Source organism: Perissodus microlepis, chromosome 3 (assembly GCF_051167445.1).
Source record: "Perissodus microlepis isolate ML-2025 ecotype Zambia chromosome 3, ASM5116744v1, whole genome shotgun sequence".
Classification (NCBI taxonomy): Eukaryota; Metazoa; Chordata; class Actinopteri; order Cichliformes; family Cichlidae; genus Perissodus; species Perissodus microlepis.
Window position 1 is genome coordinate 44,366,298 of NC_140463.1, and position 27,771 is coordinate 44,394,068.

At 38.5% G+C, this 27,771-nt stretch overlaps 1 protein-coding gene across 7 annotated transcripts in view; it reads left to right on the forward strand.

Annotated features, from left to right (window-relative positions):
- nrxn2b (neurexin 2b) overlaps positions 1–27,771 on the forward strand; it is a 687,330-nt gene that overhangs the window by 298,046 nt on the left and 361,513 nt on the right. For 5 of the 7 annotated variants that reach the window (XM_084924606.1, XM_084924605.1, XM_084924600.1 and 2 more), the window contains 2 exons: positions 16,203–16,247; positions 23,695–23,856. In XM_084924606.1, the coding sequence (XP_084780732.1) occupies positions 16,203–16,247; positions 23,695–23,856 (207 nt within the window). The remainder of the gene's footprint in view (positions 1–16,202; positions 16,248–23,694; positions 23,857–27,771) is intronic. The other 2 variants (XM_084924601.1, XM_084924604.1) reach the window with 2 other exon arrangements.

The following is a 27,771-nucleotide window of genomic DNA, read 5'->3' on the forward strand; positions in this document are numbered from 1 at the left end:
AGTTCTACACATCTTTAATGTATAAAAACTAACCACCCACATCATGTTCTCGAGGCAGTCTCTATTGACTGACAGTCCAGACTGAATCCCCAGTGGATCTTTGTAATTGACTTAACATGCACTAATGTTGAAGAGCTCTACGTTTACACTGGACACTTCCCATGAAGAGACACTTAGACAGAGATATCAGTGACACTGACCACCTCTGACACAGCAGATCAATGACTGCAGGCATGTTTCCGTGTAGAATAGTGGCGTGTGGCATCAGATGTTCTTACAGTCCTATTCAGTGCATTCAATTTTGAAATTTAGTCAGAAATGACCAACATTTTTACCAAAGTCTATCAACAGTTGGCCAATTTAAGCTCAAATAATGAAGTTGTTTTTTTTTTTTATTTTACTTACAGTTTAATAAGTTGGACTACAATCCCAATTCCAAAACAGTTGGGACACTGTGTAAAATGTACATGAAACAGAATACAACGATTTGCAAATCTCATAAACCCATATTTTATTCAAAAAAGGGCCATGGGTGTTCTTTATTATAGTTTTGATGCCTCAAATGTTTTCAATTGATAAAAGGTCCTGAAGGCAGGCCAGTTCAGCACTCTACTACAGTGAAGCCATGTTGTTGTAATAGATGCAGTATGCGGTTTAGCATTTCTTGCCTGAAATACACAAGGCCTTCCCTGAAAAAGACGTCATCCTGTAAATACGTTTACCCAATGATTGTGCCTTGCCAAGGTAATGATTCATCCCTAAAAGAAGCACTGATAATACACTGGATAAGTCCTTCTCCTCTTTATACCAGAGGATGTAACATCCTTTTGTTTAGCAAAGAGAATCTTAAATTTTCAGCAAATCTGACCACAGAACAGTTTTCCACTAAGGCAGTGTTTCTGGATCCAGTTCACATATAGCATCTTCTTTCATAGAGCTTTAACCTAACTGTGGATGGCACAGTGAACTGAGGATCTGAAGATTACCGTCTTCTTCTACGGGATTTTCAGCCTTCAGCCTGCGCACAGAGATTTCTCCAGATTTTTAAATCTTTATCGGCATTATGTACTGTACAGAACGAGATATTCAAAGTGACTGGTAGACTGTTAAACCTTTGCCCTCTTTACTACTACTGAGAAACTCTGTCTCTCGAAGATGCTCCTTTTACACCAGTCACATTTCTGACCTGTTGTCTACAGGATTAACCTAATTAGGTGCAATTAGCTTCCTCCAGCTGTTTCTTATTAGTACCACTTAGTTTTCCAGCCCTTGTTGTCTCTGTCCCAACTTTTTTGAGATGTTTTTCTGCCATTCAATTCAAAGTAACATAATATTTGTCATAAAATAACATATTAATATTTAGTCAGTTTAAATAGTTGATATGTTTTCTATGTGAATAAAATATCAGTGTGTTAAATTTGCAAAACAATGCATTCAAGTATCATAATGTTTTTTTTAAAAGCTGTGGTTGTAGAATCAAAACATTTAAATTTTGCAGGTTTCCTAATAGAGTTGGAAAAGGGAAATGGATGTAATAATTGTATACAAATATAAAACAGTTGTCTGAGTATATGAGGATTAAGGTGAATGTTATACTTATTTGATCCTACTCACCTAATACTATTTAAAATTTCCTGCACATAACACCATGTGTGTGATTACTGATAAATAAGAATTGTAGAGACTGGTTCATCAGCATGTGCACATTTGGTGACCTTTACATAAATTAAGTACTTTAAATTATATTACCTGTTCCTTAAATGCAGCTGAAAATGTGAACAGTCACTTACACAATTGAAACCATTGTCTTCTGCTGCCTATTGAAGCTAACATGATATATTAAAATATAGCCACCAAGCTACCAAATAGCTAAGGTCATCGTACTGAACCAGTGGTGTTCAAAGTCTCATCCATTATGCGTCTACTGTTCTAACGTCTCTTGCAACGTCATGCATATCTACGTCTGCATCAACAAGCTCCAAAATAAGTAAAGCCTGTGAGCTCTTACAAGCCCGACCGTCTCTCTGACTCTCCCTCTCCCTCTCCCTCTGCATGTGTATATTTGCTGTCTTTCTCCACAAAACCTATGAATTTGTCAGCTTTGTGCAGGATAAAATGAAGCAGACAGAATTAGGTGAGGTGATAGGGACTTGCCGCCAAGAGAGAGAAGAGAAAGGGGAGGGGTGGGGAGAAATGGGTATACTATATGCCTAACAAGCGATCACAGCTTCAGAGCTCCCCCTGGTGGTAACCGACAATACTGCAAGCATCTGTGAAGAAAGGGTAGTCTAATCCTAGTGGTGTATATTTGACAGACAGGTGAGTGCACTCATCTTGACCTTTCATCAGTGCAAATCTCTAAACTCAATACACAAACATGCTCACTCATACATACACTATTCACTTACACTTTGGTTTAAACAACTAGCAAGGCATCCCTCCCTCTGCATGGTTGCTTACCATCATGGATTTCTGGTGACAGTTCTCTCCTGTGGGATTCCAAACACACAGCAGAAAAAAAAGGCAAAGACAAAGATGGAAACACACATGTCAAGGTGTCCTAGAAAATTATAAATATACCACACACAGCACCAAAAAAGAACTGAGAATTGAAAAAAATGGGTCAAATATTAAGTTTGCAATGCCACACTAGTCAACAGTTTAGGCCTCTCTCTCTCCTAATGCATCCAATTTTAAATAAAACCGCTCATTTCCACTGTGCCATATGGTCAGTGAGCATTGATTTTCAGATCTTTTCAATTCCTTGTACGAGTTTCCCAGAAGCCCTGCAGACATAATGGTGCTTGCCATTTACTTCTAAATGATTGTTTCTTTCTCCTCGCTCCTTACATTACCCAGAAAGTGGTGCAAACTGCCATCATGAAAGCTGCTCCAGTGTTCCCATTTCTGCTCAGAGGAGTCTGGAGGGATCCCAGAGGAAGCTTGGGTGACAGTACATATGATTCTCTGTCCTTTACTGGACACATACACTCCTGAAGTGGGAATCTGTCTTTTATTGGTCACTGAAGGAGAATGTAGTTCAGATTCGAAGCCTAAGAAAAAGTATGGAAATTAGAGTTACAATTGGCAAAAGACCCATTAACCACTTTCTTCATCTTTAAAATTGATATTCTATAATGGTAAATGGTAAATGGCCTGTATTTATATAGCGCTTTATTAGTCCCTAAGGACCCCAAAGCGCTTTACATATCCAGTCATCCACCCATTCACACACACATTCACACACTGGTGATGGCAAGCTACATTGTAGCCACAGCCACCCTGGGGCGCACTGACAGAGGCGATTAATATGTTCCCCTTATGTGTCATGCATAATGTTATAGTCAGGGAGAGAAGATAAATACATTTTTTTAATTTGGTCAAGTGAGAGGCTGGAAATCTCATTCGATAGAAAGATGTTTAAGATTCAACTCAACTTCAAATAAAAACAAAACAAAACATTATTTCCTTTTCCTTATACCTCCCTCTTACATTTTCAGAGGACTAAGATTCACACATATGCACATGATTAAAAGATGGATGACATTAAGGCCACTGGTATATATTTGTGGACTAATGAAACTGTACTGTTACACACTGGAGCCAACTCATTTTATGAGTCTGTGTGTTTTACAGAGCAACAGTAGCAAATCCAGGGCTTGTGATTGGCTATGTTTCTATTTGATTGCTTTTTTTATAGCACAGAAACAGGACAGGTTAACACTGAACAGAAAGCTCCGCCAGCTGTTTACTTGCATGAGCATTATCCCCATAGATTTAAAAGTTAAACAAAAAAAGCAGTGTCAAGCATCAGCTGTAAGTGAATGATGTCTGTTTTGTTCACGCATGATAAATGAAGGCCAAAGGATTAAGTGGAAGCCCAGTGTATGCAAGCATGTAAGCATTTTTCCTTAACAGGCCCCTGGCACTTGGTGGTAAATGCATGTTTCCATCATCTACCACACATATGCACCCATTCCGTGATTTGTTAAGAAAACTATGATGCAGTTCCGGGGAATATGTTGGACGGGCATCGCTTAGTATACTTATTTTTATTGTTGGAGGGCAAACTTTCTGTGTTGACGATTACTTGAATGATCAAAATGGCCCACATACTGTAATGCTTAACAGACATTTGGGTCCCACAGGCCATCAGAGGAAATATGAGACACATGCTGACAGAAGGAAGGAAATAAACACTTGTATTGCTGTATTTTTTGCTTGTGGGAGAGTGAAAGAGCAGTTTTGTGCACAACAGAGAGTGGGGAATGAAGTGCAGCGATGGGGGGGGGGCAAGAGGGGGAGACAATGGTTTGTTCTGTAGTACAAACACAAGAACAGAGGAAAGCGTTCTTTTAATTCCCCAATGTGACTTTACAATCAAAAGATTCAACATCCATTGAGTCCCAGAACTGGGTCTGTATCTTATCCAGCGCCTAGAGAGAGCGGGAGACCTTTGAACTCAATATCTCTTTTTTTTGCTATCCCATTTTCCTTCTTGTGTCACTGTCACCCTTTCCTCCCTTTTCCTCTCTCACCTATGACATCATCTGTCCTATTCTCTTTAGCTAGGACAGATTAGGACTCTTCCTTTCCGTCAGCCTTGATGTTCAAGTTTCTCACCCGTGCACCTCACCATATAACTGCAACAAAGCAGCTATAGAATTAATGAAGGGATCAAACAATTTTTTATGTTCTTTTAGTGCTAAGTGTATAGGCCTGATGTTCAACGGCTGACCCAGAGTTCATCTTGAGCTGAAGGGCTTTGATCTGTACGAGGGTCGAGTTAAGCAAAGGTCATGTTGAATTCTAATCTTTTACACATACAGTACAGCAGGCTTTGTGCACTGCTTCACATACTTTAGCATGCAATGAAACGACTGGGCAGATTTCTTTCCTTCTTTAACAAAAAAGTGCTATACGAAGTGCTATCTTTGAATTTAAAAAAAAGTTATATTTAGCTTAGAAACAATGGAATCAAAGCTATTATCAAATGAGAGAAAATGCAATTATAATTATTTTTCAAGGGGATTTAGTTACAAAATGTAGCCCCAAAGCCACTATGCTAGTGTGCAGCAGCAAACCCTTTGGGTTCTTACCAGAAACAAAGAAACAATTAAGTAACCTCAAATAAGGCACAAATCAAGGAAAACTTAGCATTGTCTTTCCAGCAGAAAGAGAGAATACGCTGCCATAGTATGGAAGGTACAAACAGGCTCGCTGCTAAATGCAGCCTCTCTGAGCCTTTTTACCACAATTCCGATAATATACTGGAGATAGCCACGCTCCACAGGGGGAAGGAGTGTACCTAGATGCAGGAGGATCAAAACACAGTACTCACTAGTGCCACAAACAAACACGTGCACAGACAAACCCCATGAAACCCTGAACTTCTGCAATTTTGCATGCATGTCCTCCGTAACGGATAGACACCGGTGCTAGCTGCATGCGTTCACATTCAGCACACAGCTCACATTATGTTTACATACATCCTTTCACTCGACCTAAGAAAGGTTTTAATTTCCAAAAGAAACAGTTACAGTTGAATTGCTCAAAATGACTGAAAATCCCAAAGCTTCTTTGTCATTGTTTTTTGTGTTGAAAACATTACTTCTTCTGAAATGTGGTATTGCTAAATGTACTGTAGCATACCAAAGCCATGCACTCATTTAAATGTAATGTCTGTTACTGTGACATTACCATATTTAAGACTGACATGGGTGGTGTGTAAGATTTTCTTATTTTCTTTAAATATATAATTATTTTGCACACACACACACACACACACATATATAAATATATATATATACTCTAGAAAGAGAGGTCAAAATGCTGTCCCTCTCCCTTTAATCAAATCTAGATGCTAGTACACTCCCCCCATTACCTGCTCTTTGTATATCTGTCTCAGGCTTGTTAAGAGTGTTTTTAGCCTTTTTTGTAAGGCATGATCACCTGCAATAATCTTCCCTTTTCTTCATCCTCCATCCGTCCGGCCCTCATCCACCCTCCCCTCTCATCCAACCTTCCTCAGCCAGAATTCCTAAGAGAGGGCCAATCAATTTCTCTCCTGCTCATCTTGCCCACCCTCTCTCTCTCATTTTCACTCTATCTCTCGGTTCCATTCTTTCCAGCAATTTGTCACTTAGCAACGGTGTCTGCCATGCTGTTGGATAGTGAATCATCCCTGGCTGCAGTCCTGCATTAACCCCTTTCCTTCAGCTTAGTCCTGCCATTAAATGCTGTGATATTATTGATAAACAAGTGGTTGAAAGGTTTGGGAAACATAATGCCTTCATCCCGTGTGTGTAAGTGCAATAAGAAAAAAGAAAATGTTGCATGACAGTAGCAAATTAACTTAATGATTGACAGGTTTCTGATTGGTTCCTGATGCAACTGGAACTCTGGGCGTCCGTGCTATTTCAGCTATCTCAATAATGTCAACATATTTTAGCAAAATGAATCATTGAAGCTCTTCTAGCTAAATCAAAAATGCTATTTAGAGTGTTCGTCTATGCCAACACACACAGCACGCACTTTTATGGTGATGATAGAAATTGCTTTTCAAGACAAGCATGGGTAGTGGATTTGTTTGATGTACAAAATGGCACACTAACACCCCTGTAATCCGCTCTCCATTTTCTGCCAATGACATTTTAAGTATTCCTAATGTGTTCCAGCCATGCTGAGAAGATATGGGGGTACCGTCATCATGTGCATGTAGGAGGATGTGCATTTAGGATTTTTTTTTAAAAAAAAATATCGTTGTTACTTCTTTTTTTCTCTACTGTGTCGTTTTCCCTATGCTGGTTGACAACTCGAGCGCAGGTCCTATCTATGCATTTCCTAAATGACAAGCACTTCATGTTAAAACATCAGCTCAGCTGTTTGATACCAATGGGGAGGGGGGGTTAGTGCATTTCAGAGGGGAAGAAAACTCATTTGCATCACATCTCCACTGCATTAGCATATGAGCCTGCATTTCCACACACTCTCAGTCATCAGCCTCATTTGTCACTACCTGCTCCAGCATTTTAATGTTTATTCATCCCTCTGCCTCGGAGACATATAATCAGAAAACAGATCTATGCACCATTAGCACATTCAAACAGGTGGAAACAGGTAATAAAACACTGGTGAGACAGAAAAAGGTAAGAGATTGAAACAGAGATTATGGTGAAACACAGGATAAGTCATGAACAAAGGAAGTGAAATAGGAGAGAGGGGCTTGTAAGAAACAACAAAACACTGGTAATGAACATATTTGAATGACACAAAATGGGTCTGTATGGAAAACTGAGATGTGAGCATCCAAATGCATCCATATCAGGACAATGCATTGTTTTAATGCAATTAAACTTCCCATTAATGGAAGTTTTTCCTTCCCACTGTCACCAAATGCTCGCTCACAGAGGGTCATTGATTGTTGGGGTTTCCTCTGTAGTCTTTAGCTTACATTATAAAATGTGTTGCTGTGATTTGGCGCTACATAAATAAAATATAATTGAACTGAATTTTAATTAGATTTTATCTCCTCTGGATTTAGCTGTCAGCTTTTAATAATATACAGTATAATCCTGTCACAGTCTGTCGTACAGTTATTGGTGAAGAAACTGGCGTCTTTATTACGGCTTGTGTCCAGGTTGTCAACACCATGCTACTTTTTATAATTCAGTATTTGTGCAGAATCCTCACTCTGAAATGACACCCTTTCACTTGAATCCTCAGGGACAAACAGCAGAGCCTCACACCTTTACAGTTGACGTCCTTTGTTGCAATTTGTTTTTTCTCCGTTTAGTTTCATTCTCGAAAGTCCCTTTTCTCATTTCATTATGCGCTCGGTTCTCTCCAGCCTAGCTGCAACATTTTATTCTTATGAAGGGTGCTCAGAAGTGCATACGAAATATAAACAATTATGAACAGCTTGAGCTACTCTCTCTAAAACATGCATATTCATGTTCAGCTGCTATAGCAGCGCGCTCACAAACTGGATCAAAACGCATTTTAAGAGTTAGAGGGAGAAATAAATGTAAACTATTCATTTCATCTTTTATTATAAATTCTTAAATTGCAATGCTTTGTTTAGTTAGTTGAGCCATCTGTCTAAAAAAAAAGAATGTGAGCATTTTCTTAGACTGAGTGGCATTTCGAGAACTGTGCAAAGCCTGGCGACAACTGTGGCTCAGACTTGGAGAAGAAAAGCATCCTCAGAATAGTCCAATGAAACTTCAATTAATGTTTTTGTTTTATGGAATAGATGTTCCAAGAAACATTGTAAAGTACATCTTTAAAAAACATGTGATTTTGAAACTGGAAGAGTAAATTCTCAGCCATCACACTTGTGGATTGACCTTGAACTTTGCCTCTTTTGATGAGAATGTGATCTGAAAAGAAAGAAGAAAGACGGAGATGGGAAAAGAGAGAATTATGACCATTTACACCATGTCTGTGTTGCTCTGCCGCAATTTTCACGCACTTATACTTTCCTACACCCACATAGCTATGCAGAAGCACACACCCTCCTGCTGTTTGTTTGCAGACTTCTCTCTGCTGTAATTGGAGTGACATTTATATTTGCACCTGAAGCCTGTCTGCCAGTTTCCATTACTTAGAGCCAGACTTGCAGAGATGGAGACTTGACTGAATGCCACATGATTGGAATGAATGCAGAACCAAATGTACCTGAAAGAGCTATTTTGTATCGAAGCCCAGCTGCACGCCGTATGACAGGGTCACCTGCAGTGTCTGTGTTAGTGACGACAGCCCGATACACCACATGCGCACAAACAGCCAACTGGGCACAAAGGTGTATATAAATGCATGCTCACAGTCATGGCTGCCCCCCCCCCCCCCCAAAAAAAAAAATCCATGTGTCACTAGCCACTAATTCAGGCTTCAATTTTTCAGCTTAAGACAAACAGCACCTATTCCGACCATTGCAATATTATTGTTATTCAGTATTTTGAAAGGCTTGAATTGGAAATTTGTGCGAGAATGGTCATCAGTCTTAGAACTTTCTCAGTTACAGTGATAAATCTATCTGGCCTGGGAATCTTGGCTCCACGGCGCTATCCATTGATCATTTGCAGAGCTTTGTCATTAAATATTTATTCAGCTTATTCGCTGGTGGCCACAGTTCAGTAGTGGCCAGCATGATGAGTGTGTAAAAGATCAGCAACCACAAAGCATCATTTTACATCTCGGCTAACTCTGGCTGGCATCCTGTTGGTTTTCTCCACACAGTGACAGAGACATGTCGACTGTTTCATCTGTTAAGTGCACCGCTACAAAATACAGACAGTAGGTACCATGTTTATATTAACACAAGCTCATTTCCAGACCTTTCCTACTTCGGTATCAGATTTAGTACATGATCCGTCAATTCAGGGGGCCCTTTGAGACAGATGCAACACAAAGTTGTTTGTCTGGGCCTGTGGTTGTTTACATGAGTGGGAGATTTATGCTCCATCAGCACATATTAGCATTCACAGTCTTTGTTTTCCCAGATGGGTCAATTACAGAGAGGGCAATGGACTGTCACAGCAGGAGCTCCAGGCATGCTGGGTTTGAAAGTTTAATAGGATGGGTAGATGAGGAAATACACTGTAAGAGAGTCAAATTTGCATTATATACTTTTGCATTATATTTTTTAAAATCCCTTGCCGACTTTAATATTTGGCAATCCCAACTGCTCAGGTATTTCTGTAACGCTATCATCACCACTGCCACTAGCGCCCACAGCCTTCTCTCATAGCAGTGCTGCAAACATTTCTAAAATGTCTCAACACGCAACAAAGTGGGAAACTCAAGACAGAGATCCCTAAAAACCAACTGGTTGCCATACCATTCTGTCTGCCACATGAGAGCAAAAGTAGAACAAAAGTTAAATTTTCTGCACGATCGATCTGGACTGTGGAACGCTAGTTTAGCAGTACTTAAGGTTCTCAAGCCTGCTGTAAAAAGTCTATACATGGTTTTGCCTCTATACATCGACTTTCACGCTTGACTTCTAGTCTGGTAGTGTATTCATTTTGTGCTTTCCATTTATTATTATTTTTAAATCATATCACCACTCTAAATCCTGGTGTAGACTTTCTTTTGCTCAATGGTTGAGTAAACCAAAACAAAAAAACCAAAAAAAACAAAAGGCTGTAGCAGCATGCTAAGCTTTATCAGACCACCTCAGTCATAAATCTATAATCCATGACTGAGCATGTGTTGACCATGTTGGCCTAAAGTGGGCATATTATAATCCATTTTTGTATGTTCATGAAATTGTTAAAATATCACAATTTATGTTTGAATTTTTAGCCCAGAAAACCACACATATGTTCCATGTACAATTCATTTACACCCATTGTGTTAGTTCTGTTCCTAACTGTGACTTTTAATGGCATTGAGTATTAAGTCTGTGAACTGCTACTGTGAGTGATATGGAGGAGCAAGGAATGGGACCACATGCAGATGACTGCAAGGAAATAAGTTAATGTGAATAAAAATGTTATTTCCACATTTTTTTAAAAAAAAGTTTACATGTCATTTCCTTGTTCTTAATTTGTATGTATATAGAGAGTGTCAAAAAGGACATTGCAGTTCTAAAATATAGATTTTTTTCCATTTGTTTCCACAGTTTCTGATTGTCCCAGTATTAAAGTTTCACCTACACCTTTTTAAGATTCAAGAGGAAAAACCTGCGCATACAGATCTGTTCACCAGACTGGGCTGTTCATACTGGTTTTGAATTCACCATCACCTTCAAACCTTAACACAGTTGATGATCTACAGGGAAAAGAACAGAAAGGTGGAGAGCCTGTCTTGCACTGGCAGTGACCTATGCATCGTACAGCGGTGGTTTGCAGCCACATTGTTGTTGTCATAGTTTCGTTCACAGTGGTGGAAGACTGGAGTGTGAGAGTGACAGATGGTGTTGCAGCACCTGCAGTGATGTGGATGTTGTAGGGGTCTATTGTGGTGAAGAGAGAGCGGAGTGAAGATAAAGTTGTCATTTTACTGGTACAGTAACACAAAGATGTGGTGGTGGTAGTGTGATGGTGGGGGGCTGCTATGCTGCTTCAGAACCTGGACAACCTGCTTTGATTGATGGAACCATGAATTATGCTACCTACCAGAAAACTGGTGACCAAGTCTTGGAGAGGCCTAGTCTGATTAAATCTGGATTAAAACCCCTCCAATGTGCCTGATTTAAAACAATTCTGCAAAGAAGAATGAGACAAATTTACTCCAGTTCTTGTTGGCAGAGACGGCACAACCAGGTAATCAGTTTAGAGTACAATTACTTTACTTTTTCACATATGGCAGGTAGGTTTTTTTCCCCTCGTGTGACGAATATGCAAAAAGAAAAGAAATCAGGAAGTGGGCAAATAATTTTTTACATTATGGTAGATTTACATTCCTGCCCTCACCTACAGTGGGTAAGAGAGGGGGAATGAAATTCTGCCAGATGGTGTGTTGACTTTTTACTTTTATTCCCTACATTTTTTCACAAATATCTGTATTATTTTTACTCCTAACAATTTCAAAACAGGCTCTTTACTTGACGGTTTTTGCATTTGAGAGAAGTTTTTATTTACATCATTGCAAGTCTTCAGTCAAACTAATATGGGCTTAAATGATGTAACAATAATACAGAAAAGAAAAAAAAACATTTCCGCATGCAAAAAAGAAAAAAAGAGAGGCAAAAAATATCTAATTTAGTGTATGCATCATTTACAGACCTATACTCAGCTGTTAAAATTGTGTTTTGTCTACAAGTTGAGGTCCTTGTATTTCAGCATCTAGCTAGCGCTAATGAAAAGGAGCGAGCATCTCTCAGCTCAACAGGTTTTAACAAACACAGAAATAATATGTGCAGTTTGTTACACAGTGTGTCTGCTAGCTAAACATGATGTATTTCCCAGGGAGAGAAACCAGTACGAGATAACTCTACTCAGGATTAAGATGTTAGAAAAATGGGGCAGAAGAGGAAAAGAAAGATTATTTTAACAGCTAAGGGCTGCCCCGTGGCATCTGATAAACTGGAAATGTAAAGCTAACATGTGTTATTCAAAGGCTGCATGAAAACACTGGGCAGGTTAGCTTGCCGAGTATGTTTTTTGTTTAACTAGTAAAGCTCAGAGCAGCACAGGCACACAAAGAAACTACTAGAGCGCTTAAGAAAAAAATGATCGTTGAGTAGTGAAGAAAACGGAACCACAACTACAAAACAGTTTTACCCCCGTATACTAATATTACTTTGTAATTATGTTATTGTCGCACGAGGTTCAGTTAGCTCTGGACAAAAATAGCTGATAAGCTGAAAAAGCTTCCTTTTACTTTTCTTACTTTGAATGCATTTCAGACTTTCACTTTTAATTGATTAAACTTTAAATGTTAATTAAACTTTTAACAGGGTTTTTTTTTAAAACAAGTAAATGGTAAATGGACTGGTTCTTATATAGCGCTTTTCTACTCTTCTGAGCACTCAAAGCGCTTTACACAACTTGTGCATTCACCCATTCACACAAGCACATTTTTCTAGGTGCTTTCTATGTAACATTCACACACACTCATACTCCGATGAATGCATCGGAGAGCAATTTGGGGTTAGTATCTTGCCCAAGGATATTTGGCATGCAGACTAGGGGAAGCCAGGAATCGAATCACCAACCTTCCGATCAGTAGATGACCTGCTCTACCGCCTGAGCTACAGCCACCCCAAGTGCTCTCATATTAGTAGGGTCCAGTTAAAATGGGCTAAATGTGTACCTACGATGCTTCCTAAAAGCCTCCTGGGTTAGCAGGAGGAAACCTCAGGGTAAACCCAGGATATGTTAGAGAGATTATGTATCTCAGATGGCTTGTAAATACCTCATCATCCTAGTGGAAGAGCTAGACGTGATTGCTGGAGAGAGGAAGGTTTGGGCATCTCCCTTTAAGCTGCTGCCCTGCTGACGTTCGCCCTGACAAGGGGTTAAAAACACATGTGGATAGTGTTTTATGTATGTTAAAAAAAGCAAACAAAATAATGAAGTGAATTTTATTATATATGTCCCTTTAAAACCTTTACTTAGACCTACTCAGGAAAACTACTCTTCATAAAGCATTCCACCACCTATATTTTAACCGTTTTCTATTATTTTCAAGATCATCTGATTTTTGTGAAGGACAGACTTTTCACAACCATTCCAGGGCTGTCAAAGAACTGATAGTTCCAACGGATAAGTTAAGCATTCAAACATCAAGTACATGGGAGGGATTTAAAGCTGGCAAATGCTATCTTTTGCATTTAATAAGTTCTAATTCCTTTTCTCTTGCTGCATCACAGGTCATCTGTGTTGAAAGCTGTTTTGAAAGCTTAAGTCGTTGTCACCAAGTAAATTATCCTCTGTCAGGTCCTCCATTTTTTAAAGCCTCCTATCATATCTATAATGTTTTGTAAGTTCAAAGACAGTGTTCAGAGAGTTCATTGTGGTGCTTATATGCAAATTTACACCCACCACTGAATATTCCTTTGCCTAATTAATGGATTAAGAGAAGTCATTAGACACAGTGGGTGACTGGTGACAGCACTTTATTGTGACCCCAGATCAAAGAGTGGGTGTGCTTGAAGCTTCAGTTTGGCCAGTTACCCTCATGGGAAAGACCTTCGTCATGGTCACCACTTACATTCAGCTCCCACAGATAGCATGAATACACAATAATCTATCCCACACACAGACACACTTGTATCATCTACAGCACTGCTGTAGATGATACAAGGCTCGCATACAAACGATGGTTGAAATTTCCATTATTTTTAATTTCTCGTCAGCATTACTTGGAGCTTTTTTTTTTTTAAATATATAGTTCTTTTAATTTGACATTGTGCTTCTGGCAAGTTAATTACTCTGTGTAAAATCTGATGACCTAACGTACAACTGGGATTTGAGGAGAGAAACTCCTTTTACCAGTGTGTGTGTCAGCTGTGATCCTTCACCAGAGATGGGCAGTAACGCGTTACTTGTAACGCGTTACTGTAATCTGATTACTTTTTTCAAGTAAGGGATTACTATTGCAAAAACGGTAATTAGATTACCGTTACTTTACCGTAGGAACACTGCGTTACTGCGTTACTAAAACCGTGATTTTTTTGCGAGAATGTCTCACGACAGTGACATAACCGAGTGCAACGTTCGTGACAACAGCTGTGTGCAGATCAACAATGGATAATATATCGAGTGCGGGAGAGAGTATGAGTGTGCAGCGTTTAAAGCGTGGAAGTACTGACCTTACTTTGAGTTTGATTCCATAAAAAGTGACAAAAACATTAGTGTCCGTTGTGCGTGGGAAGAAAACTTATTTTTACAGCGAGTGCGCAACGACGTAATGGGAAACTTACAGAGAAAGTCCGGATTCTTCAACTGACCGCGGCACACCTGCACCTACCCTACTCCTGCTTTACAGGTGAAAATAGAGCAAAAGGACCGCTAGTCTTTGACTTTATTTATTTTCTGCTGTGTTTTACTTGCATCTATTTGAAAGACTGAGTGTAAACACAAAAAATATTTTATTTTATGTGCTGGAATGTGCAGAAAATAGGTTTAAATGTTAAACTAATTTATTCAAGTCAGAGAATGGTGCATATAATTTTATTTTTGCTTGATGCATAAAGTTAAAAGATTAAAACTGATAAAACAAGTTAAAAAAAGATACTTTTCCATTTGATTACATTTTGTATGATGGATTATGCAGAAAAAGTAGAATTGGGCTGAAAGATCTATCACTTTATCACCTACTCAGGTTGTAAATCGTGTTTTTAAAAAGTAACTAAGTAACTAAGTAATTAATTACTTTTGAAAATAAGTAATCAGTAAAGTAACGGGATTACTTTTTTGGGGAAGTAATCAGTAATTAGTTACTGATTACTTTTTTCAAGTAACTTGACCAACACTGTCCTTCACAGTAGTTAAAATGTTAAAATCAATATGCAATATGTCCACTCTGTTCGGAGGAAAAATTCCAGAACACCATTTACCTTTTTGAAGTGTTAATGCTCCCCTTGCATGGTTGAGTCTTAATGCCTTATGCATGGTGTGAGAAACTGAATTTTCTGTTAATATACAACATGAAACTAAAGCCTCAAATAATGCAAAATTTTCATAAGATCAAAGACGTGACATTTAAAGACAGAAGGACACTGAATGTACAGAAAGGACTAACGCGTCATTCCATGCACACTATTTCATTTTTTAGGGACTGCGAGCTTTCCTCTTTACAGTGGAAATGATTCAAATGACTAAACGAACATCTATCTGTTTCAGGTTGTTGCAGACACCAGAACCACCAGTGAACCTTTCTGTCTGTCTTTTTCTTCCTATCTATCTTTCAGCCTTTCTAACTCTTTTAAGTATATGCTGAATTAATTCCATTTTCCTAAATGTTTATACTGTATTTTTTCCCATAAATGAAGATTTTTTTTTTATTTTACAATGGAGTAATTTCTTTTTTGTCTTCCCCTGCATACATCACAGCAGCCCTAAATGACTACTTGTGGGAATTTTGCTTATAATAGATAATTGCACCTTTTCAAGTCATCAAAAACGACACCCTACCAACAACAAGCCCATTGAACAGATTAGTCTGCCAGAGTGAATACTAATACTGATGTACTTTTCCCTCATTCCCTCCCGCTTTCAAAATAAACCTCCCCATCAAAACTGCCCAAATCCCCTCTGTGGAAGTTGATTTGCTAACTCTTGTCTCTCTTACTAACATGGTTCAGAATTCTTCCAATTTGATTACTTTCATGGGTGAATTTTCTTTTCCCTTACCTTTTATGATTTCAACAACTAACACTGTGTCATTCACGGAATGTAAACCATCTGTTGTTTTCTCTAATTAACTTGCGACTTACATACTAACAAATGTACTGTTATCCTTTTATACCTTTTATTTTTTAATGAATTTTATTTTGAAAATGACCCTTAAAAACGAAATAGTTGCTTACAATTGCTTTCTTTATTTCTTTATTTGGATGTTCTACTACAGCTATATAAAAAATAATATTTTCTTTTTCACTATTCTTTTTACAATCAAATTGCCTGATTTTATCAAAGGCGATTCGTTTTTTTTTTCTTTCCCACTTTTTTCGGGGCTTAGGTATGTTTTGAGTTTTTTTAAGGTTTGTCATTTTTTTTTCTTTCTCCTCCCCCTGTTTTCTCCTGAAGCACGCAGGCATTGGACACGCTATGGTAAACAAACTGCATTATATGGTAGATATCATTCTAATTGTCTTACACTTTGGTTTGCCCTGGGTTTTCCGTTACCTCTTTCTATTCTGTTTGCTTTACTGAAACTACAATCCTCCATCAATTCCAAGGTAGCTGGAAAAACTCCACCTTTCTGTTTTTATTTTAGCCCTCTCTCTGTATTTATATATGTTAACCGCTTTTTATTGCCATCCAGTTTCCCTTTCCTGTTAAGACTTAATGTTTTCATCCAATGAGGTCTGCTCAAAAGAAAAGATATAGGGAATTATATCAGTTTTTATTTTTTTATTTTTTGGTTGTTGTTTATTTTCTTTGTCTTTTCATTTGTTCTTCTTTTTAAACACTATCCGTATGAAGAAATAAAGAATCATTACGCAAGATATTTCTCAATTTAGCATTCTGAAATTTTGATGAGAAACTATATTTTGTTAATCCCTATTCCCTTTATTAAATTTATTTTGTATTTTTTAAGAAGAACCCTTGAAGTGAACGTACACAGCAGACTTTTCAAGCAGCCTACTCTGGCCATTCCAGTGAAAGGAAGTAAAAATACATTTTTCGCTTTCTGTTTTTATATCATTTTTCTCCCAATATTTTAAAAAGTGTGAGAGAAATGCCACTAAAGACACTGTTTTGCTATGGTATTTCAGTTATACTCGTTTGGCATGTTATTGAGTGCCCTGTAATCTAGGTTTGCCGTCTTATGGTTTATAGAGTCATGAAGATTATTTACAGCTCTTGATTTATCGGTCAAAGCCCTCACTGTAAAGAAGGCTTCAAATGAGGGCTTGATCCCATTAGTGGCCTTAGGCTGATTTATGATCAACCTGGGGCTGTTCTCAGTCTTGTACCTGAACAGTCTTCCTCTCATACACGACGATGTGCGTCAGTAATAAAATGTTTTCATGGACAGTTAGTTCCCTGAACACAGGTGCAGGGATGATCAGACAGTTTTACACTGAATAACCAGCAAAGTGGGGAAAGTTTGGCAAAATAACTCGTAGACCTTTATATTTAAAAATACTTAAACAAAGACGGCCTGACAAAAGCCTTACTGAGATCTTATTTTACTAACTCCTATTAGGCCTTAGTACATAACAGTAATGCTGCCATCAGTTTGTAGCTAGAGCCAGCCTTACTTGCTTTCACTGGACTTGCCCAATCAATGAAGGAAACTGTCTGCCCATCGATGCAGACATAAAGGGAAGTGACTGGGAAAATCTGTGTACGATCGACCCCTCATTAACACTAACACTAACTTATATTTCTTATACTTTACTGCCCTCACCCCTTGCATGAAAAGACTCCTATCCCCTTCGATCTTCTTTTTGTTGTTGTTGTTTTTTGATACAAAGATTGCATTGAGTATATATGTATATGTATATATCATGGCTAACGTATATACATACATATATCAGTTGTCCTACTAAAATCAATATGGCCATAAGACATGTTAGCCACATTCTCCTTTTTGTTTTTATTTACTTTATTTTATTATACTTTGTTTTATTTCTTATATAATTTTAACTTCAAAATTAACTTACTAAAATGAATAATGACCTCACACGTTATCTTGCTGAAACAAAAAAAAAGGGAAAAATAACGAGGGGAGACAGATTTTCATTTTCTGGTGAATAAAGAATTGATGCCCCAAGGAATAAATCTGGCCAATCCATCAAATCCCATGAGTTGGAAAAGAAAAGTGTTATGTGCAGAAAGCCACTGTATCTGGTAGTGACTCACTGAGTCTTGGCTCAAATTTGACAAAAGTGATAAAGCAATTTTCAACTGGCATCAGAAATGCTGTAGTGAAATTGTAGCAGAGGCATAATGAGAACTGCAATCACGAGAAGATGTTTTTGTTTTTTTTCTGTGTCCAATATCATTAAGGACGTGGACAGTGGTGAAAAGCTATTTCCTGCTATCTTTGACCAGAATTTGAACATTTTCTCTCCCCTCTCAGTTTTTCCTATTCTTTAAAAAACCCTCTCATGTATGTGGATTCCATCTGTGATTGTTTACTCCGGTCCCATTTTCTCCAACTTCCACCTCCAAACTGAGTATCCAGTGGCTGTATTCCTGCACCATGTCCGCATGATTCTATTGGCTAGAAGTGTTCACATCAGCATTCTTATAGGGTGTAAATGCTGCTGTATCCCAGCACGTGTCAGTTTGTTGTACACGTGTGTTGATGCATTTTTTTATGTTGCCTTCTTGTCTAAAACCCCGAACACTAAAAGCTCTCTTGCTTTTCCTTTTCCCATTTGTCTGGTGTCGTGATGCCCTGCGATTAAATTCGCCCATTTTGCTGCATTTTGCCAGATGGTTTATTTTATATATTTCTTTTAATAGTTGACCTTTTTGTGTCTCAATGAATTCTTCCTCCAAGCCCATCCTTCCGGTCATCTTTTTGATTTAAGTGCATGGCTTGTGTGTCACCCTGTTAGCTTGTATGGATTCATTTTGTTTCTTCTTAACCAAACAAACCCTTGTCACTTGAAATAACACATTCAGTCCAAATGTGGATCTGGTTTGAGCAATCAAATTGCAGAGGACTTTTAAAGAATCCTCACATACTTTTTTCACTATGACTAAATTGTTACTAATCTACTGTTTGGATAAAACCTTTGTTGTAACTGTACTAACAACCATTTTTGTGTCTGACTTTCCCTTACTTACAAAAATACTAACCGATTTTGTTCACCCTCCAACCCTTTTAACTCGTTTCGGAGCATAGTTTAAAACCCCTCTCTCTTGCGCAAATGGCACTCGCCCCAAGCTTCCCAACCCTCCCCCCATGCCTTTACTAACTCAGGTTAGTTCGTCACTTCAGGGTTTACATGTCAAAACTGCACATTGAAGTTCAAAAGTAGGGCTCTCCCCACTTGCGACCAATTAGGACTTTTGACTCGCTGCCAGACACCTATGGAAACCCATCGCATGGGTGGGAATGCATTCGTTTCTGTGTAATATATTGTTTCAACTCCTAAAGATAACACATTGTTCCTTTTTTTAAAAGACCTGTGACAGTAATCAGATGTTGTTCCAACAAGGGTAAGTGATACATTTCTATGTAAACATGTTCCCCTGCATGGATAAGTGTATTAAAAGAGTGATGGTACTGAAAGGAAAGAAATCTCTGACAAATGGGCCTTATGAAGATTGGATGGTCAAAATAATGGCTGTTGTTGAATTTTAGGTAGAACGTGAAGCAATCGTGGATGACTGATACAAAGTGAAAATTTATTTTTCTTATATATGGAAAACGTACGACTTCCATGTGTACGTAACCAGTATCGTCTAGGCACATTCTAATGTTCTTTTTCACTTTCATTTTTATTCTTTGGGTGAGTATCGAATCATTGTTTCTTATTTTCTTTAAATGTAAGTAGTTAATGTGAATTTCTGTGTATGCACATGGCAAAAGATTGGTGACTTGGCCCTATTCAATCACAAACTGATAGCAGACTGATTCCATCTAATTGCCATGTTATTGTCATTTTGATCAAAGTCACTTTGTAGACAGCTGACTGTGGCTGCATTTCTGGTCCCCAGCTTTGAACCATTTTAAAGTCATCCAAGTTGGAAGTTTATTGGACATAGTGGCAATACTTTTGATTGTGCCACAGTTTCCAAATACTGTTTTCCCTATTGCGACTGTAGCATAGAATTAGTTAGAAATATGCTCAAAATGTCCATAGAAGCCACATCTGGTTTGGAATAGACTACATTTAAAGTCCAATTAAAAAAAAAATAAAAAACAAAAAACTAGTCTGTTGGTAGATGTTGATTTATCAGGAACAAGTAGACATGAGTGGCTGAAAGCAGAGGTTAATAGCTTAAAAGAATCAAGTTCAGCAGCATGTGAGTGGGTGAAATAGATTGCTTCTTATGATTTGAACCCTAGAGCTGTGCCAGTCTCTTCATAGTGTATTCAGCTGTAAACATCTTCATTGTGTCTTTTATACCTGGGGCAATCAGTTCAGCAGAGTTTAGCAAGGTCTTCTTAGTTTTCTGTATGTGCAGGGCTAAACAGGTATCTGGAGAGCAGCTGGGTAAAACCAAGAATCCAATAAAGGCTGCAGCTGGGGCTTGAGTTAAGTCTGTGTATTATGTGCTGTATGTGCTGCTTGTTGGAGGCACACGAGAAAGGCCGGAAGAATGACGTTCACACTAGAACTGTGTGCTAGAAATGTGCTAATTAATCTGATGCAGTTTTATATTTGTCATCCTTCCTTCCTAGAATTTTCACATTAAGCTTTGTTTCAAGAAAGAAACTGTGATCACACAATTACACCAAATAATATTCAGGCCATATGCTGTGTGCACCCAGGATGCTATTTTTTCCCCAGGAGAAGAAATAACATTATGCTGCCAACAACAGCATAATTTTGAAATTGATGAGAACGTTGCATATAAAGACAAATTTCAATTGCACTATTGCAATTAAAGGTTGGTCAGTTACTTTGAATGCACAAGGAGCTGCTTGTGTAAAAAATAGACTGATCAATCCACAGAGTCTAGTTTACTTTTTTAAGTTGATCAGTACTTATGCTTATAAGTGTTGCACACTTTGTTTAGTTAAATGTCCAAATTTACATTTTTTCATTCTAATTTGAATTCAAAAACAACTCTCAGAGAGAAAAAGCAACCAGGGACTGTCTCATAGAATGAGAATATTTTACTTTGCGTTTATTCAAAGAAAAGTCTAAATACATTTATAGCACATTAATTAAAATGGGAACGCATGCGGCGTATTTCAACTTGCAACCTCTGATACCATCAAGCCCTTCCTTCCTTCCTTCCTTCCTGTGTGGCCAGTGATGCAAGGGCTTGTAATTTTGTCAAAGGAATGAGTGTGTATCCTGGTTGAAACACTAACTCTTATGAATTATAACAAAGTTACCTCAAAGAAAACGTTGAGGTTTTTGGGTTTTTGTTTTTTTTTGGACAACTTTTAATGTGCTTATTTTAGTATTTCGACACATTGTCTACATGGGGCTTTTAATGCTGTATAAGTTAAACCTCTGATCAAACAATAAATCACTAATATAACAGGATTGCTTAAGACAGTTTATTAAATAAATCACATGTGTTTAAAGCTTTTAACATATTAAGGAGTACAATCTGGGATAAAAGTGAGGGGAAGAGAAAGAACATACACATTGCTGGGAACTCTATAGGTGTCTGGCAGCTAGTCACTGCTGTTTTCCCACTATCCGAGTGCACTGATTCACTGAGATGTGCCATCAACAATCCCAATATTATCCCAAAACTTCCATGGGCCTAGCTTAGCCATAGCCAATATTGGTGTTTTTCAGCACATTTGCCAACCCCTTTATTTTAAAAGGTTTACGGGATATTTCTCTACTACTACTTTTTTGAAGAAACGGTAATACCATGGCTATATAGTTCAACCACAGTAGTAGGAACATGTTTGACATTGCCTATAGTAACAATTCCCCTCCCACCCATTTCTTCTCTATAGCCAGTAAGGTCTCGCTTGTCACTTTGGGCAAATGAAGTGTTCCTGTTGAAATCCCTATCCAAGATCTCCAAAGATGACCCCAACATACCAGCACTGTGAACTGCAGATTCATCATGCCAGATACATCTGGCCAATGTGATTCATCTTTCTCACCAAGTAGCAACAGCAGACATAAAAATGAGTTGCCCTCTTACAAAGGGAAGTACGGGAAAAAAAAAAAAATGTCAAGGAAAACAGAAGATAAGAACTCAGCTGGGGAGATAAAATCTTTGGAGTGCAGTTGCTAAGGTTTCTTTTTGGTTACAGTTGCCACAGCTATAGTTGTGGACCTGTATCTTAAAATAAATTTAGGCATAGTTTATGTTTTCATAGAGGATAACTGATGTTTTTGCTAACTGAATTCACTACTTTTGAATATATTTTAAAGGACATGCTAAAGGAAAGCACCATTTCTAGATCTTACTTGACAATTAACCGACCCAAATGTAAAGCTGGACCTTGATGAAATGATGAAATTTAGTGCTACCGGCACTTTGAAGTATGCAAAGGTAATGAAAGCCAGATGGTTGTGCGTGTGGCTCCCAGCAGTGCTGCATTTGTACGTTTATGCAGAATAACAGATGTTGAATCAGAGACTGGAGTGCTTCGCTTTCGCCCAGGCCAGCTCTTTTAGGATAATTAGACCATAAATTGGTCACTAACTGCAAAAGTCTCTCCCGAATCAAGCATCAGGATTTGGCAGGGTGTTTGTATATGATCATCGCTGTCGTACCAATACTAAATACAGTCGTGATGAAATACAATTAAGTAAATGATAGATTTGAGTATTTTTCATAAACAACTACAATTTGCTTCATTGTAATAAGTATAATGTAAAAATACAAGGGTTTTTGTGATGACTCCTTGAAAATTTGTGGAGGAGAGATGCTTTCACGTTTCAGACTAGTGTGTATATATATATATGATTTCTTCTTTTCATTTACTCTTCAGGTATTATTTGTAATGATGGGATAAGGTCAGGTGTAACATGAAAAGAGCTTTCTCACCTCATGTTTTAAGGACTAGTCTTACACTGTAGGAGTGGTTCCCACACATGCTGTTGTATTTCTTTTAATGATGTTCTATTAATAACAAAACAGTAGAAGAGGGAATCAGTATTAAAAAAACTTTAAAATGATTTGAGTATAATAGATCGCATTAAAAAAAATACAAAACTTAGTAGATCCCCGGAGATGTCAAAAAATGGGGGGCATCATTTCTGCACTTCGGTTCACACATTATCTCACACCATTAGCTTGCAGCCGTGTGTTTGATTCTGGGTTCCACCTGGTGCTTCTGTCACCAATCAAAATTCAGCAAAGAATGTATGGCCTTGCACAAAATATGAAACTGGAGGCAATTAAATATTAAAAAGGGAAGTCATTTTTACTGGTAGCTCTGTGAATGAAGTGTTACAACGTAGCTATGCCAATCACAGGGAAAGCCCAGTTGGCATTTTAAACATGGTGCTTGTTTAAAAGTCAATTTCTTGTACTTATGTAACTTTAAATTCATAGTGTGTGGTTTAGATAGCTGTTTTTAGTGTTCATGACTGAAATGTTAATTCTTGAGGCTATAGATTATGGCCTTTGCACTGAGTTTGCTAAACCAGGTTAGTTATTCTACCACTGGTAGTGATGAGACATTTGGCACACTGTTGTTCCATTGGTTTACCTTTAGGAACTGCACTCTAAAGTGAAAGCCCTCAGTCTGACCAACTCCAAAAAACCACCAACTGAGCGATACAATTTAAGGTACAACCCCATCAAGCGTCTGTGTTTAATCCAATTTCTTCCTTGTTTTTCCTCCCATTTCTCTTAATTTCCCTCCTTTCTTATTATTTTCTTTTTTCTGTCTATTCCTGCTCTATATTTCTATTTCTATCTGTTCCTTTCTGTCTCTTTTGGGACATGCCTTTGCCAGGTGACCATCTCAGTTGATGGTATTTTGACCACCACTGGTTACACCCAGGAAGATTACACCATGTTGGGCTCTGATGACTTCTTCTACATTGGAGGTAGTCCAAACACTGCAGACCTGCCTGGATCTCCAGTCAGCAACAATTTCATGGGCTGCCTGAAAGACGTAAGTGTAAAGTGCTTAATATTTAAACTCTTATGAACAAACCAACTGAAATTTGCATTTTTCTTTGACGGAGTAGGGTACGAGGTTGGTACGAGGTAGGTGAGTTTTCTTGAGGCTGTTTCACCTCTCATCCGAAAAGTTTCTTCAGTTCTAAGAGCAACTGGTGGAGAGTCCCAGATTAGGTAGAGGATCATTATGTGGTCCGTGACCCTCTTGGGGACATTCCCATAAAATCTGTGACTCTCCACCAATTGCTCTTAGAAATGAAGAAGCTTCTCGGATGAGAGGTGAAATGTCTTCAAGGAAAGTCCAGATGCTTTTCTTTCCAAGCTCTTCTTTGGGTGTTGGCTACCTTTTGTTACACTGTCAAGATTATGTGTGACGTCTTGACAGAATAATGTTAAGTTCTGGTGACTAGGAAGGCCAGTCCATGACTGATAGTGTTCCATTGTGTAATCATTGCTAAATGTCGACAATGATCAATGGTCAAAGGGCTGTACTCTATGTATCAGGTACTTTCCAGATAGTATTGCATGGCAAACAGTACTTTGCTGTGAGAGATCTCCCACACCATTGGCTGAAATGTAATCCTAAACCATGACAGAACCACCATCTGTTTTGCAGATGGCTGCAGAGATCTGTTGTACACTTTTGTACATCTTTCTTCACTTCCGTTGTGCATATTCATAGTGATTTGAAACGAAATTTAAAATGACCGGTTGCTAATAATTTTCAGACCAGTTCGTCCGTACTTGAGCATTTTCTCCTTGTCTCCCTTCCTTCAGAACAGCTTGGTCACGCTTTCCGTAGGACCATTTCTGATGAAGCTTTGGACATGACGTTCAGACACTGTTCGTCTGCTATTGATAGTTTTTTAAACCTGCCAGTTCTTCTTTTGTCTTGTATTTCTCCAGTTTGATTAGGTAAAATGACTGGACTGAAAATAGTAGCCAATGTCCAAAGAAAAACTGTGAAAAACCTTCAAAAAGCCTGAAGAACTATTTTTCAAGTCTTACAAAGTCTGGCTCCTCAGAAGCAAAATGCAATGAAATGAGGGGTGGCTCACAAACCACAGTATGGAATTAGAAGCATTTTTTATTGTTTTAGACAAAGTGAGAACAAATGACACAGTTTGCTGCATGGTATCATCACACATATTTACAGAAACACATTTGTGTTGACTGACACTTTCTCTGGAGAATCATCCGTCTGGGCAGTTATAACTCCCATATGTGAGAGTAGGAGGTGTCAGACATACAGCTTCCTGAATCCCTTTGAAGCCTCTCTCTTTCTAACCACACCGCAGAACACACAGACAGATCACAATTTGTAGCACGTCCACTGATATTTGTGGATGGATATATAGAGGACAGTTGCCTTTTAAAATTTTTATTTCAACTCAACTTTGATAAAAATTACTTTTATTTTCACCAAGGTCTTAATTCATGGCTGAACAAGCTGTCAAGAGAACCAATCACAGCTCAAAGTGCTATGCCCTTGTAAATGTAATGACTTGTATAGAGGCAACGCAACATGGTGCCATCGCATTCCCTCATAAAACCATGCTGATTGAATAAGTAATTACTTTTGCCATCACTTTTAATGGATCGCACAGTAATCACCCTATCTCTAACTTAATTATCCCTGTAGAATTACACTTTCATTATTTGGGTTGCTATCAGAAGAATCCCTTGCGGGTCTTAAACTTCCCTAGGCATTTAACAGTCCTCTGTCTCATCAAGACAAGGCTGGATTTACAGTCAGTGTACAGACAAAGCACAAGAAAGGCAAATTGTCTAAATGTTTAAAAAAGATAGTGGTAAGAGCTAGTAGTAACAAAAGAAATTGATATTAAGGAACCAGTGTGACCAAACTTTCAGAAATGAAAAGTAAGAGCAGATGTTTTAAGACTTGATCATTTAATTTGTGTAATCTCCTATTTAAAGCTAAGGGAGAGAAGGTGTGACAGCAGCAAAAAAGTATTTCTGTTTGACTGGACTGCACAATGAAAACAACGTAAGGGGGGGAATTTAATGATAACTACAAGGTTTTTAACAGAGATGAGATACAAAGAGATGATGAGCTGATTGTACAAAGAAAAGGAAGCAAGTTCCAGACAGGTGGGAAGTGGTGTAACCATCAGATATTGGTATTCATGTTCACCTTTGTTTTTTAAAGTAATAGCTCCTGTTTGGTTAAGCACAGCAAAAACTAACTTTCCTTCTTTCGTGAACTCTTTGGATATTTGGATATCTGACTCCACAGTACACTTGCTATGTTTGCATCTGGGGGCTTGTGTTAGTTTTTTATGTATTTACTTTTGGACTTCTTGCCTGTACCCCCAAGCTTTGACGCTGCGATTGCTGCGTTTTCTCCCTTTTTCTCGTCCACACGTAAATGCAAAAACAGATTTTTCGAAATTATCCACCCTGGCAGGCGTTTTTAGAAATCTCCTTTTTCAGTGACCGAAAACGGCGTTTACGTGTGGACAAAAGGTGCAAACGCATAGAAAAATCTGTGTTTTCAAAAATACCCGGGTACGTGTGGACGTAGCCTTAGGCTGTTTTTCTAGCAGCCTTACGGTTTGTAATTTCCAGCTGAGGTCAAGCTTTTAAGACTAAACTGAGCCAGAAAAGTAACCACACCTAGAAAGCTATTGAGAAAAGCTGCAAAAGAGCAGCTGAGAGCACCAGGTAAAGCTGTAGCAGCTAAAGAAAAAGAAAGTGAGTGGTTGGGGGTTAGGCAGTGCTTGTTCTGTGGCACAGCTCGGATTATCAGTTGTGTTATGGTCCAGGGCAAGGCTTTCATGCTGCCACCGTGGTCAAATGCCTTTGATACGCTCGGCCAGCACCCTCCAGGCAGTAGAAATCCAAAGGAACAGCGCAGCAGAAGAAGAGTAAAAAGGCATCAAAAGAGACACTGAAGCCCTGTGAAGTTTTTATTTGCTCTCTGTGTATGTGCGCCTCCATGTGTTCAAAGTCACCCACATGCTATGATCATACACAGGGTGATGTGTGTTTCCTTAATCAGAGAGGTGGGGTGTGAAATCAGGTCTCTCTGCTCCTCAGCCCCCAAGTCTTGTTTCCACAGATTCCTCTCTTCTCTTCTGTATATGTCACCATCTGTCTCCCCACTGCAACCTCCACCACCCTGTGTCTCTCGCAGACAGTGACCTTGCTATCGCTCGTTTCACACCACCCTCTCCTCATGTGCTCATCTTTGTCACTCTTCCTGCCTCTCTCATCGTTTCTCTCCATCTCTTTCTTTCTGCCTCCCATCTTCCCTTTCTCAGGGGCAGCTTTGTGTAATTAAGTGTAGCACGGTAGCTCCGTTGGTACACCAACGGCTTTGCCATCCTGATGGCCAAATTAAAAATTGATTTCTTCGACTGATTCCATGTGCTGGATGAATGCGCTTGCCCTCCTCCTTGCCCTCACTTTCTTTTACGCTCTCTCTTCCTGTCCTCCCAACTTCATATTGATGCTTCATGTCTTCACCTGTAGCTTCCTCTTAGCTTCACCTTTGTTCCACAAAAGGATCTTTTAAAGTCACCCGTCACCCTAACTCATGTCCTGCCTGCCACAAGTCAATATTCACTGGCACTTTTCAGTTGATAGAGTACTGCTGCCTTTTTTTTGTTTCTTTATTTAGGCAGAAGCCATTAGTGTAACGTCTGGTACTTCAGAATGCTTCATAAATTAATAAACAGTGAAAGAGACGAAAGTTTATAAATACATAAAGTCTTTAAGGTACCATTTAATTGATATCGGTACAGAAGTGATTAGTGGATGGTGTATCAACCAACTGCAGCACATGTTCAAAATCATATTCAAACCGTGCGGTGTATAGTTTCATCAAATATCCACAACACCAAGTATCTGAAGAAAGTAACAAATATTTGTTCTCCAGACCTGC